Source organism: Hypanus sabinus, chromosome 12 (assembly GCF_030144855.1).
Source record: "Hypanus sabinus isolate sHypSab1 chromosome 12, sHypSab1.hap1, whole genome shotgun sequence".
Taxonomy (NCBI): domain Eukaryota; kingdom Metazoa; phylum Chordata; class Chondrichthyes; order Myliobatiformes; family Dasyatidae; genus Hypanus; species Hypanus sabinus.
In genome coordinates, this window is record NC_082717.1 from 107,889,170 (window position 1) to 107,901,971 (window position 12,802).

At 46.3% G+C, this 12,802-nt stretch overlaps 1 protein-coding gene across 7 annotated transcripts in view; it reads left to right on the plus strand.

Annotated features, from left to right (window-relative positions):
* Positions 1–12,802, plus strand: part of LOC132403274 (NHS-like protein 1) — a 367,698-nt gene that overhangs the window by 332,160 nt on the left and 22,736 nt on the right. Inside the window, exon 1 of one of the 7 annotated variants that reach the window (XM_059986708.1) lies at positions 7,722–7,857. The exons of the other annotated variants lie outside the window; for them this stretch is intronic. Coding sequence (XP_059842691.1) covers positions 7,815–7,857 — 43 coding nt within the window. The 5' untranslated portion in view covers positions 7,722–7,814. Of the gene's footprint in view, positions 1–7,721; positions 7,858–12,802 lie in introns of those variants that run through there. 7 annotated transcript variants of the gene reach the window in all.

Genomic DNA, 12,802 nt, shown 5'->3' on the forward strand with positions numbered 1-12,802 from the left:
TTATGAAATTGATGAACTCCTGCAGAGAAAACGAAATTACATTTCTGCATGCAACAAAAACATTTTGAACTCCGAAAAAAAGACGTTGGGTTGAAAGTTACTTTTAAGTAAAATATTCAATGTCTATTTGAGTCCTTCTTGTATTTATGAAAAACGCCGAACTTAAATTTTCCGCCAGCAGCAAACCAAAAATAACATCAGCCAGCTGTCAGCCTGAAAAATAAAAGGACTATTTCACTGAACAATGAAAAAATATGAATATGAGTAAAATAATAGGCAATTAAAATATTTATCATACTTGGTTAATGGGATTTCTGCTCCTGGACCTCAGCGCACAGCGTCTGCACATCAGGGCTGTATGACGTCACCTTCATCTTTACACAGGATCGCAAGCTGTCATCTGTGAGGTTTTCAATATCACTCCATTTGTGTTTCTGAGCAAGAACGGCCTTCTGACGGGCAACATCTTCAAGGTCTGCTGTCAAGCGTCTAAACTTGGACACCCATATGTCTTTGTCGGCTATGTCGGCCAGTTCCATCTCAAGATCAGGTTGACTCACACCTGCCAATGCAGTCGTATTCAGTAGGGAAGGATCGATGCTTAAGGGAGTGACCGGGAAGGATAATGTGTTTTTTTCCTCTCTGAACTCACAGAAGCGTTTCCCAAACGATGTTTGCATTGCGATGATTGCAGAATGTAAATACTCCGAAATTATCATGTCGTGACCTTGTTTGAACTCTCTCAAATTGGGGAAGTGAGACAAAGTGCCTTTCTGTAAATCTCTGGCAAGCACTGTCAACTTGCGCTCGAATGCCAAAACATCCTCCAACATGTGCAGGGCTGTACGTCCTTTCCCCTGAAGAGCTGTGTTCAGCGTGTTCAGGTGCGCTGTCATGTCTACCATGAAGTGTAGCTTTTCCAGCCACTCTGGCTGTTCCAGCTCAGGAAAGGTGAGCCCTTTGCTGCCCAGGAAAGTTTTCACTTCTTCCAGACACGCGACAAAGCGTTTCAGCACCTTCCGTCTGGACAGCCAGCGATAAAAACACGTTGTAGCGGTGTCAGTAAACTGCAGTCAAAGATAGCTTTATTCGAACTAAACAGCCTTGCTTTTAAGCCTCCCTCAACCCAGCCCCCATGGACGCAGATGCTGCAAAAGACGCGTACTCACAAACCCCCGTAGGCTATCTCCCTTAGCCGGAATGCTGGCTAATTGTGAGCCGTTTCGGATGTGGCAGGAAATGTGTCGCTACACTTAGGTTGTACAAGATCACCATAATTACATTTCAAAAGCTAACAAACTAACATAAAATACATTTTAATTAAATACTGACCAATTATTTCCCAAAGCCACAGGGAGCCGCAGCACAGAGGTGAAAGAGCCACAAATGGCTCGGGAGCCGCAGGTTGCCGACCCCCGCTCTAGTCCATTATGACCCATCCACCCTGGACGTTCTCTCTTCTGCCCCTTCCCAGAACCCTCAAAGCACATGCCTTAAGGCTCGAGGACACATAGATGCAGTCTTGAGAAATGCATGCCAGCCGATGAACTGCGGTAAGGGTTTGAGGGGATTCGGTATGTTGCCACCCAGCGTCCCGTTCGCACTTGGCGGCCCACAGCCCCTCAGCAGGCGGCAAATCCATCCCCACTCAGATCTGCGTTGAAGTCCAGGCCACCTCTGCAGTAGGAAGATCCCACAGCGCCTTTCCGTCATGTGGAATCCCGGGATTGTTCCTGCCTGCCCGAAGGAGTGGACGTTGTCTCCTCGGCGGAAAGGCAGCGTCTGTCAGTTGGCGTCCACTGGGCCTGGAAGAGCAAACCGGTCGGTCCCGCTGAGCCGCTCATGGGCCCTGCCGTTTGAGATTCCTCCGGTGTGGAACAAAAGGACAGGATTGATGTGTTTGTGAGTGTGGAGGCAGCTGTTGAGGAAACCATTCAGAATCAGGTCAGGGGGCTAGTTCATTGTCTTTAGAAGGGATCTGGGCTCTAGCAAGAAAGCACCATCACAGCGTCTTGCTCAGTTCCCTGCCATCACAGAGAGAGAGAGAGAGAGAGAGAGAGAGAGAGGAGACACACACTCACACACACACAGGGAGACACATACAGAGAGGCACACACGGATAGACACATATAGACAGGGAGAGACAAAGCAAGAGAGAGAGCGAGGAGACACACTCACTCACACACAGACACACACACAGTCACACACACACACACGCACACACACACACACACACAGACACACACACAGTCACACATGCACACTCACACACACACTCTCACAGACACACACACATGCACGCACGCACACAGAGTTCCAGGCATGACATTGCTGCCAGATTCATTCATCTCCCTCTTGCTGGACTTTCGCACAAAGGAGCCACTCTGGTCAACCACGTGGGGCTCCCCTCCCCTTGAGCTCACCATCTGCGTGGCCTTGCGGGATGCTGGCGACAGCTGGGTGTGAGCAAGCTGTCAGCAGTGGAGGGTGATTGTATCTGCCGTATGCTCCTCAAGTACCGTGTAATTCCGCTCTGCCGTTTATCGGCAGCTAAGTCATGGTGTGACAGCTGAAACTGTGTGTATGTGTGTGCGTGCGTGCGTGTGTGATCTTAATGAAGACAATCTTGGAACTGCTGTTCCATTCCGTGTGCACATGACCAGGTCACACCATCGTCACTTTCACTTCCGGGTGAACCCCTGGCGTCGCCCACTGGGAATTGAAGTTCTTTATGATACACACATAATAACACAGCTTCCCCCTTGAAAGAAAAAGAATCACAATACTATATCCTCATAAATCTGCAAGGAACAATAATCCTTTCCAACAAAGATATCTACATTCAATGGTGGTCTCATTTTTTTAGTTTTGAATTTTCAGCTGTTGAACATTTCAACTTCAATTGTAATGTGCAACTACAATCAGTCAACGGCTTGGTTTAATGGTCCTTTTCTCGGTCTGCTGTTTCTTTCCACAGTTATACTGCTTGCATTTGGTACGCTAATATTTGTGTCTTTCTGAGAACTTTGATCAACATGTTCATTTTTTTACATCTGCTGGCCCCTTTGGTGTACTGACAGGTGACATGTTACAGCTATGGGTCGTAGACCCACGTGGTCCCTTTTCAGAGGTGTCCCTCGCTCTGTCTCTGTCTGCTAGGAATGTAGAGTTACTTCCTCTTGCACAAATCTTTGCATGGACCATGTGCCAGAGTCATGATCTGGCATTCACACTTGATCCCCAGGCTTCAGGACTGGTCAGCTCTTCACAGTCTCATCGTGATACTGTTTTCCTTTCACTTCTCTTTAGACAGTTTGACTGTGTGCCCCCTTTTTGGTGCCGTCATGTTTTCATGCACTGGGAGGTTAGTGCGTATGCGTTGACCCATCAGCGTTTGGGCCGGTGAAAGGCCATTCTGTACTTCTGTAAATCATCAGACTTCTGTGGAGATCCACTCGTCCATCTTGCACTTTCTTCATGAGGCGCTTCACTACCTTGACCGAACTTCCAGCTGGGCCATTTTTTTGAGTGATGTGGCTCAAGCTGATTTGTCGAAACCCCCCAATCTTTGGCAAAGGACTCCAATTCACAGCTCGATGATGGCAGATCGTTGCCTGAAACCCCTTCACGTGGAACTCCATGCCTCACAGACAGGGCTTTCAGGAAGGTCATGACCACTTTGCTGGATGTCGATTGCAGTGTAATCGGAAAAGAAGCCTGGTACAACGGTATGGCTCTTCCCATTACGTTCAAACAAATCCACTCGTACACGCCTGTCGAGTACGGGCTGTGGTGAAAGTGCTTCGGACTGTAGGTAAGGTGTATTTCACATGAAGCAGTGGTCTGGCTGGTGTCTGGGTTCATCCTTGGCCAGTAAGTCACTTCACAAACTCTGCGTTTACGTTTTTCTTCACCCAGATGCCCTTCACATATCTTCTGGAGCATTTCCTTGCAGAGCAACGCCGGACCCTTTGAAGACCATATCTTTCACTACTGACGGTTCAGCTCTGCGTGCCCAAATACACATTCTCAGCTGCTGGCTATCCTTTACATGTTGCTTCTTTGAGTTCTTTCATTGTTTCATCTGACCCTGCTGCTTTACAAATTTCTGTTCTGTCGGTAGATACTGGAATGGAGGCAAAAATCATGTCAACATAGGCCAACATATCAGCATTAATCTCTCTGTCACTCTTTTCTTTCTTGTTGCTCAAGACAGCACATCAGCAGCAACCATATATGTTCCCAGTGTGTAGATCATCTTCACCTCGTATTTCTGCGGCCTCATCGACATGCACTGTATCCTGATGGGAGCGTCATTCAGTGGCTTGGACATAATTGAGACCAGTGGATTATGGTCTGTCTCCACCTCAAAAGCTTGACCACAGATGTATCGATGGAAACTTTCTGTGCGTAGTTGGCTTCCACACTTGTTAAAGCCCTTGATACGTAGGCCAGATGTGTCATCGTGCTGTTGCAGAAATACTGCTCCAAGGTCGTGTCGGGACAGATCAGCTGAGATCCTAGTACAGCTTTCCAGATCATAAAACTTCAGGCCAAGCTCCTCAGTTACGACTCTTCTCAGCTTCTGGAAACACTTCTTGCTCATGAGCCCAAAGCCACTCAGGGAGTGACCTAAGTGGTGCTGACACAATAGACAGTCGAGGGATGAACTTATCCAGGTAAGTCACCATCACCAACAAATGTCTCACCTCTTTGTTTTGGGGCCTCTCCATGTTCTCAATGGCTGACATCTTTGTTTGGTCAGGCTTCATTCCCTCTTCCGATATGACATCTCCTACGTGTCTTAACACCAAAGTCGCTGTTTCTCTTTATTTAATTTCAGCCCTGTGCAGCTCCTTTGCTTGTGCTTGTGTGATCTCTGCTGCCCTACACATATTCACAGCCTTTTCCATCGCCAAATCTTTTTTCACGCAACAACCTTACTGTGAGTCCATTATCTGGAATTCAGCAAACTATTCTGTCTCCAAATAGTGGGTTTTTCAAATCTCCCAATTCATAGGACTTAGTGTGTGAAACTTAGCGAAGTTTTGGTCAAAGCTAACACCTTATTTCTGGTCGCAGGAAAAAACTTATCTCTCAAACATGATGTTTTTACTTAAATTTTGTCATCAGAGTGTCCAATGAGAAACTGTGTCATCAATTTGAAAGCCATTATAGATGCCTAAAGCATCCTAGCCAATTACATGCAAGATACTTTCAATTTTTCATTGTTCCCTTCTGCTCTGTTAGCAGCTAAATGTATCGAGTCGCTGTTTGAAGCACTTCTGGTTATCAGTAACCTGCATATAGGTGCAGGAGGGCTTCATTTACCCACGACGGGAATGCTTGTCCTGTCACCAGAATCTCCTTCGGTGAATCAGGTGACCGCTGAACCTCAGGAGCAACTGCTCTCTCATCTCACAGGCCAGCTTCTCTTCATCGTAACTAGTGTCCCACCTCACTTGCCGCCAGCACTTTTTGTACTCACAACGTCCCTTTCTCAGCCACGCACGGCATTCATTTATTCTCCATGCTGAGGCCTCTCGCCGTCTTCTGGACAGCATGTTATGTTTGTTCTTAATACAGGCAAACTTGGCGTGGGTTTTAGTTAGAACTTTTTATTATTGGACTGCTGCTCTATCCTGTGCGCGCACGACCAGGTAACCATCGTAGCCTCTCGTTCCGGGTGAACCCCTTGCATTGCTCACTGGGAAATGAAGCCCTTTATTATGCACACGTAATGACACACCCACGACACCGAAACACAGTGGCACAGAACACAACAGCAAAACAATCCCCTGTGCTCCCTCCCACCTGTACACGTCACCACCCACCCATCAACCCATGCGCGCAGGCATGCACACACAATGCCCTTAACGGGACTCCAGAGAATGGGCCTCTCTCTTCTCCGTTGAACTTCTCATAGACCCAGGGCTTGGCCCGTTGGGCTACAACTTTCAGACCTCTGCTTGACTGACCTTCAAGCTTCGACCCCAGGACCTGAATGGAGGGACTAATAAAAAAATATAAAGATTAGTTTTATTTGTCACACCTACATTAAAATATGGAGTGGAATAGCGGAGGTGTTGTTGAGGGCAGCCCGGAAAATGTCGCTGCACTTCCAGTGGTGGTGTAGCATGTCCACAGGTTGCTGACCCTCGCCAGTGTGTCGGGAGTTTGGGAGGAAACCCGCACAGTACAAGGAGAATGTAAACAAGGGAAAATCTGCAGACGCTGGAAATCCGAGCAACTCACACAAAATGCTGGAGGAACTCAGCAGGCCAGGCAGAGTACACTTGACATTTCAAGCCGACCCTTCTTCAGGACTGGAGAGAAAAAAAGAGGAGTAGATTTAAATGGTGGGGGGAGGGGAGGGAGAAACACAAGGTGATAGGTGAAACTGGGGGGGGGGCAGGGATGAAGTAAAGAGCTGGGAAGTTGATTGGTGAAAGAGATACCAGGCTGGAGGAGGGGGAGCCTAATAGGAGAAGACAGAAGGGCCTGGAAGAAAGAAAAGGGGGGAGGAGCACCAGAAGGAGGCGATAGACAGGCAAGGAGATGGAAAAGGGAACGGTGAAGGGGGGAGCATTACCAAAATCTTGAGAAATCGATCAGGTTGGAGCTACCCGGATGGAATATAAGCTGTTGTTCCTCCAACCAGAGTGTGGCCTCATCGCGACAGTAGAGGAGGCCATGGATTGACATACCGGAATGGGAATGGGAAGTGGAATTAAAATGGATGGCCACTGGGAGATCCTGCTTTTTCTGGCGGATGGAACATAGGTGCTCGGAAAAGCGATCTCCCAGTCTCTGTTGGGTCTCACCAGTATACAGGAGACCACACTTAGGAGCACCAGTCACAGTATATAACCCCAACAGACTCGCAGGTGAAGTGTCACCTCACCTGGAAGGACAGTTTGGGGATCTGAATGGTAGTGAGGGAGGAGGTGTAGCACTTGAAAGGATAAGTGTCAGGAGGGACGAATGGACAAGGGGGGTTGTATAGGGAGCAATCTCTGCAGAAAGTGGGGGTCTGAGGGGAAGATGTGCTTGGTGGTGGGATCCCGTTGGCGATGGTGGAAGTTGCGGAAAGTTATGTGCCGGACGTGGAGGCTGGTGGTAGGTGAGGACAAGAGGAACCCTGTCACTGGTGGGGTGGTGGGAGGACAGGGTGGGGGCAGACATGCGCAAAATGGAAGCGAACTTGCAAGCTGTCTACAAACAGCAGCGGGAATCGAACCCCGATCGGTGATCGTGAATGCTGTAAAGTGCTCGCGATCACCGCCAGGCTGCTGTGACACCCATCGTTTTGATTTGCGTCATGTTCTGGCAGAAGAAATTTAGTTTAATTTGGTGTCATGTCCGGCACAGGTATTGTGGGCCAAAAGGTCTGTTCCTGTGCTGTACTACGTTTGGAATTTTTAAAATGCACAAAAGGAGATCAAAGTCAAATGCTTTTACATTTTTAGTGTTGTTAGGCCTGTACGTTCACTCTTGCTGGTTCTGTACAACTAGACCAATTACTGAGAGAAATACTTTGTAAGGAAATGTAAAGAAAACATAGAAGGTAGGGTTGTAACAGATAGATCCTGCTATCAGTGTGAAATGGCTGCTTACTGCTCAAAACACCACTGTGAATCACACATTCCCTCGCCCTACCCCCACTTCCAACTCATTGTCTCACTAAGTTAACAATAAATGTTTGCACAATAGATTGTGGGAACTCATTGCCAGGCCTTGGAAAGTGTGCTACCTTATAAGGACAAACTTGTGTTTGAGTGAAACAGTGGCCAATTGAAAGGTGAATTCAAGGGATGATCCAGCAGTACTGTAGAGCCTCTGATTCTTTCAGTGATTGTAAGTACGATGTTCTCGTTAAGTTCAGGAGTCGTGGGTCTTAAACTTCATGGATTTTATGGTAATGAGTAATCAATTTAATTCAGTCATCGGCATATGTCGTGGAAATTGTTGTCCTTGCAGCAACAGTACACTACAGTACATAGTCATAGCAGTGTTGAATTACAATAAGTGTGTGTGTGCCTTTGGGCTCCTGTTCCTCCTTCCCGATGGGAACAATGAGAAGAGAGCATGTCCTGGGTGGTGTAGGTCCTCAGTGATGGATGTCGCCTTTTTGAGGCGTCGCTGGATGCTACAGAGCCTAGAGCCCACAATGGAGCTGACTGACTTCACAATCATCCACAGCTTCCTTCAGTGCTGTGCTGTGCCTCCCCATGTCAGACAGTTAGAACGCTCTCCACGGTACATCAGTAGAAATTTGTGAGTGGCTTTGCTGACAAACTCCTAATGAAGTACAGCTGCTATATTTGCAACTGTTGGGCCCGGGATAGATTCTCAGAGATGCTGACATTCAGGAATTTGAAATCGCTCACCCTTCCCCTTCTGATCTCTCTATGTGTGTGTTCCCTCATCCTATTCTTTCTGGAGTCCACGATCAGTTCTTCTTCCATCGAGTGCAGGGTTATTGCTATGACGTCACTCATGGTGATGTAACAGTGGTCCAGTGTGTTGGTTCCACAACTGATACGTTGATAACCATTATAATAGTTATTTAGGGACTTTTACAAGCTGTCTTGGTTGAAGTCCCCCAAAATGAAGGGGGAGGCATCAGAATGTGCTGCTTCATGCCTGTTGATTATGTCAGTCAGTTCATCTAGAGCCTGTTTTACACTGACCTGAGATGGGATGTACACCCCCACCAGGATGAGCTCTGAAAACTCCCGAGGCAGATAAAATGGATGACAGTCTGGTGACCGGGACTGGGACAGCACTGCACATCACAAGGAGTTGATGGAAAAGCACTGCACTTCCTCTGCCTGTGAAAGCCTCAGCAGTGAATTGTGAAGACCTCAAACTGTGTATCACTGCGTCTGGAATGGCAGGGGATTCCCAAGACTCCATAAAACAAAAAAAGACAACAGCTTTTAATATTCCTCTGGTACAGCTCTGACATCTTCAGTTTTATATACCTGAGACTGTACGTTGTCCAGCAGGATAGTCAAAACCCACGCTTCGCTAGATGAGCTTTTAAACCAGAGTGCCTTCCTCTCTTACGCTGTCTAAAAGGTGTACTGCGCCAGTGACCAGAGAATGTTTGAGTTTCTTTGGTCTCGAGAAGCAATAGATTTTTTTTTAATTGCCTTAAAATGATGTGACTGATTGTCGAGTACACGTAAGTAATTGTGGTTCTCAGGTGTAGCAATCTAAAATGGGAACGTTTGATGGTTTTCATCAGAACTGCTCGCAAGAGTCACCTTCCAGAACAAACCCAGAAATTAAAAAGCCCTCACAGTGTTGCCGTGGGAACAGTGAGGGACACGGCATCTGTGATGATTGTCATGAAATTTGTTGCGTTAGTACGATCATCCTCTTCCACGTGCCAGGCTGGGATGAGTGAGGACCATCAACAATACAACAAAGTTCGTGGCAATAAAGCCTGTTCAGGTTCTGATTCTTCCTCTAGAATCTGTTGCAATCTCTGGATCATTGGGAAGGTGTGACAAATACAAAAGGGATGGATTACGCCTGAACCTGGGGGGGGGGGGGTGGGATCCGTATTCTTAGTTTTCAGGGAGGGATTAAACTGATTTGGCAGGTTGTGGTGGGGACCAGAGTGATAGGGCTGAGGATGGAGTAGTTGTATACAAGTCAAATTGGTGTGTAGTGGCAGAAAATAGGCCAAAATTGCAGTCACTGGGATGAGGTGAAGTGTAACATGGGGTCAAAATCGAAATAGGTGATGAATACAGGACTGAAGGTGTTATATTTGAAACATATTATAAACTTATTTATATTGGTTCATTGGCTATATTTAAGAGGGAGTTACATGTGGCTAAAGGGATCAGAGGGTATGGAGAGAAAGCAGGTACAGGGTTCTGAGTTGGATGATCAGCCATGATCATACTGAATGGCGGTGCAGGCTCAAAGGGCCGAATGGCCTACTCCTGCACCTATTTCCTATGTTTCTATGTAACTACACAGTATGTAGAATATGCAGATCATCTTGCATCATGGTTAGAGATTGGCAGGTATGAACTTGTGGGCATCACTGAGTTGTGGCTGAAAGAAGATGATAGTTGGGAGCTTAACATACAAGGATACACCTTGTACTGAAAGGACTGGTGAGTAGGGAGAGTGGGCAGGATAACTCTATTGGTAAAAAATGAAATCAAATCCTTAGAAGGAGGTGACATTAGATTGCAAGATGTAGAATCCTTGTGGATAAAGTTAAAAAACCTGCATGGGTAAAAAGACCTTGATGGGAGTTGTATACAAGGCCCCAAACAGTAACCAAGATGTGGGGTATAAATTACAAAGGGAGATAGAAAAGGCGAATAATAAGGGCAATGTTGCTATAGTCACGGGGGATTTAGTTATGCAGGTAGATTGGGAAAATCAGATTGGTTCTGAGCCCCAAGGGAGGGAATTTGTAGAACGCCTACAAGGTGACTTTTTAGAGCAGCTTGTCGTTGAGCCCACTAGGGGAAAGGCAATTCCGGATTGGGTGATGTGTAATGAATCAGATTTAGCTAAGGAGTTTAAGGTGAAAGAAGCCTTGGGAAATGGTGATCATATTATGATAGAATTCATCCTGCAGCTTGAGAGAGTGGAGGTAAAGTTCAAAGTAACTTTATTATCAGATACATACACGTTCCTATATACAACCCTGAGATTCGTTTCCTTGTGGGCATTCGCAATAACTCCAAGAAACATAATAGAATCAATAAAATACCACATCCAACAGGACAGAAAAATAACCGATGGGCAAAGGACAGTGAACTGTACAAATACAAAAATAAAAATAAATAAATATGCAGTAAATATCGAGAACATGAGATGAAGAGTCCTTGAAAGTGAGTCCATAGGTTGAGGGAACAGTTCAGTGACGGGGCAAGTGAGGGTTCTCCTTTGGTTCAAGGGTCTGATGGTTGAAGAGTAATAACTATTCCTGAGCTTGGTGTAAGTCTTGAGGCTCCCGTACTTCCTTTCCGATGGCAGCTGTGAGACGAGAGCATGACCTGGGTGGTGGGGGTCCAGGCAATGGCACTTCGTGTAGATGTGCTCAAAGATGGGGAGGGTTTTACCCAACCGGGGCAGTATCCACTCAGTTTCTATTTCCATCTGTAGAAGGTAGTCAAAGATGTCATGCAGAATCTTTGTTAAGGATGTAGAGCTGCTGCTGTGTCTTCTTAACTCGTATCGGTATTACAGAGAATTGGAATGAATTACAGAGGGAGGCATGAGGGAGGAGCTGGCCAAAAGGGGACACTAGCAGGGATGAAGGTAGAACTCAGTGGTCGGACTTTTTGGGAGCATTTCAGACGGCACAGCGTAGATACATCCCAAAGGTGATGAGGTATCCTAAGGGGAAGATCAGGCAACTGTGGCTGACAAGGGAAGTCACAAACAGCATAAAAGCAAAAGGGGGGCATATAATATAGCAAAAATTAGTGGGAAGGTAGAGGATTAGGAAGCTTTTAAAAAACCAACAGAAGGCAACAGAAATGAGCATAAGGAGGGGAAAAATGAAGTATTCGGGTAAGCTGGCCAATAATATGAAAGAGGATACCAAAAGCTTTCTCAGATATATAGAGTAAATGAGAGGCAAGAGTGGATGTAAGACCATTAGAAAATGACACTGGAGAGGGAATAATGGGGCAAAGAGATGACGGGTGAACTGAATAAATAATTTATTCACTGTGGAAGACACTAGCAGTCTGCCAGAAATTTGAGAGTGTCAGAAATCTCAGATGGTGAGAAGAGGGCATACAGGAGCGAGATGTATCAGCTAGTGGAGTGGTGTTGCAGCAACAACCTTGTACTCAATGTCAGTAAGACTGAAGAGCTGATTGTGGACTTCAGAAAGGGCGAGACAAAGGAACACTCACCGATCGTCATGGAGGGATCAGAAGTGGAGAGAGTGAACAATTCCAGGTTTCTGGGTATCAAGATCTCTGAAGATCTAACCTGGTCCTAACATTTTGATGCAGCTATAAGGAAGGCAAGACAGCAGCTATATTTAATCAGGAGTTTCAGGGATTTGATTTATCACTTGAAAACTTCTACAAATGTACCGTGAAGAGCATTCTGACTGGCTGCATCATCGTCTCGTATAGAGGGACTACTGCACAGGATCGAAGTAAACTGCAGACAGTGGTAAAATTAGTTAACTCCATCATGGGTACTGGCCTCCGTAGTATCCAAGACATCTTCAAGGAGCGGTGTCTCAGAAAGGCAGCAACCACCATTAAGGAACCCCACCACCCAGGACATGCCCTCTCCTCATTGTTACCATCAGGAAGGAGGTACAGAAGCCTGAAGGCAATTCAGGAACAGCTGCTTCCTCTCTGCCATCTGATTTTTGAAAGGACATTTTTACCCATGAACACAACCTCTCTACTTGTTAAAATTTCTGATTTTGTGCTACTTATTTTAACAATTTAATATGCATATATATTTACTGTAATTGTTTTTTTCTGTATTGATCATCTATTGCATTGTTAACTGCAAAGTTAACTAATTTCACGGTATTGCATACTGGTGATACAAAGCCAGAACAAAATATTAGCTTTGAGGGCCCAGGGTGGCATAAGCAGTCAGTATGTTATTATTACAGCACCAGCAGTAAGATCGGGGTTCAGTCCCCACTGTACGTCCTCCCCATGACCACGTGGGTCTCCGCCCACAGTCCGAGGACACGCAGGTTAGGGTTAGTGAGCTCTAGGCTTGCTGTGCTGGTACTGGAAGTGTGGCAACTCTCCGCAGCACGGCCCTTGCTGATGAG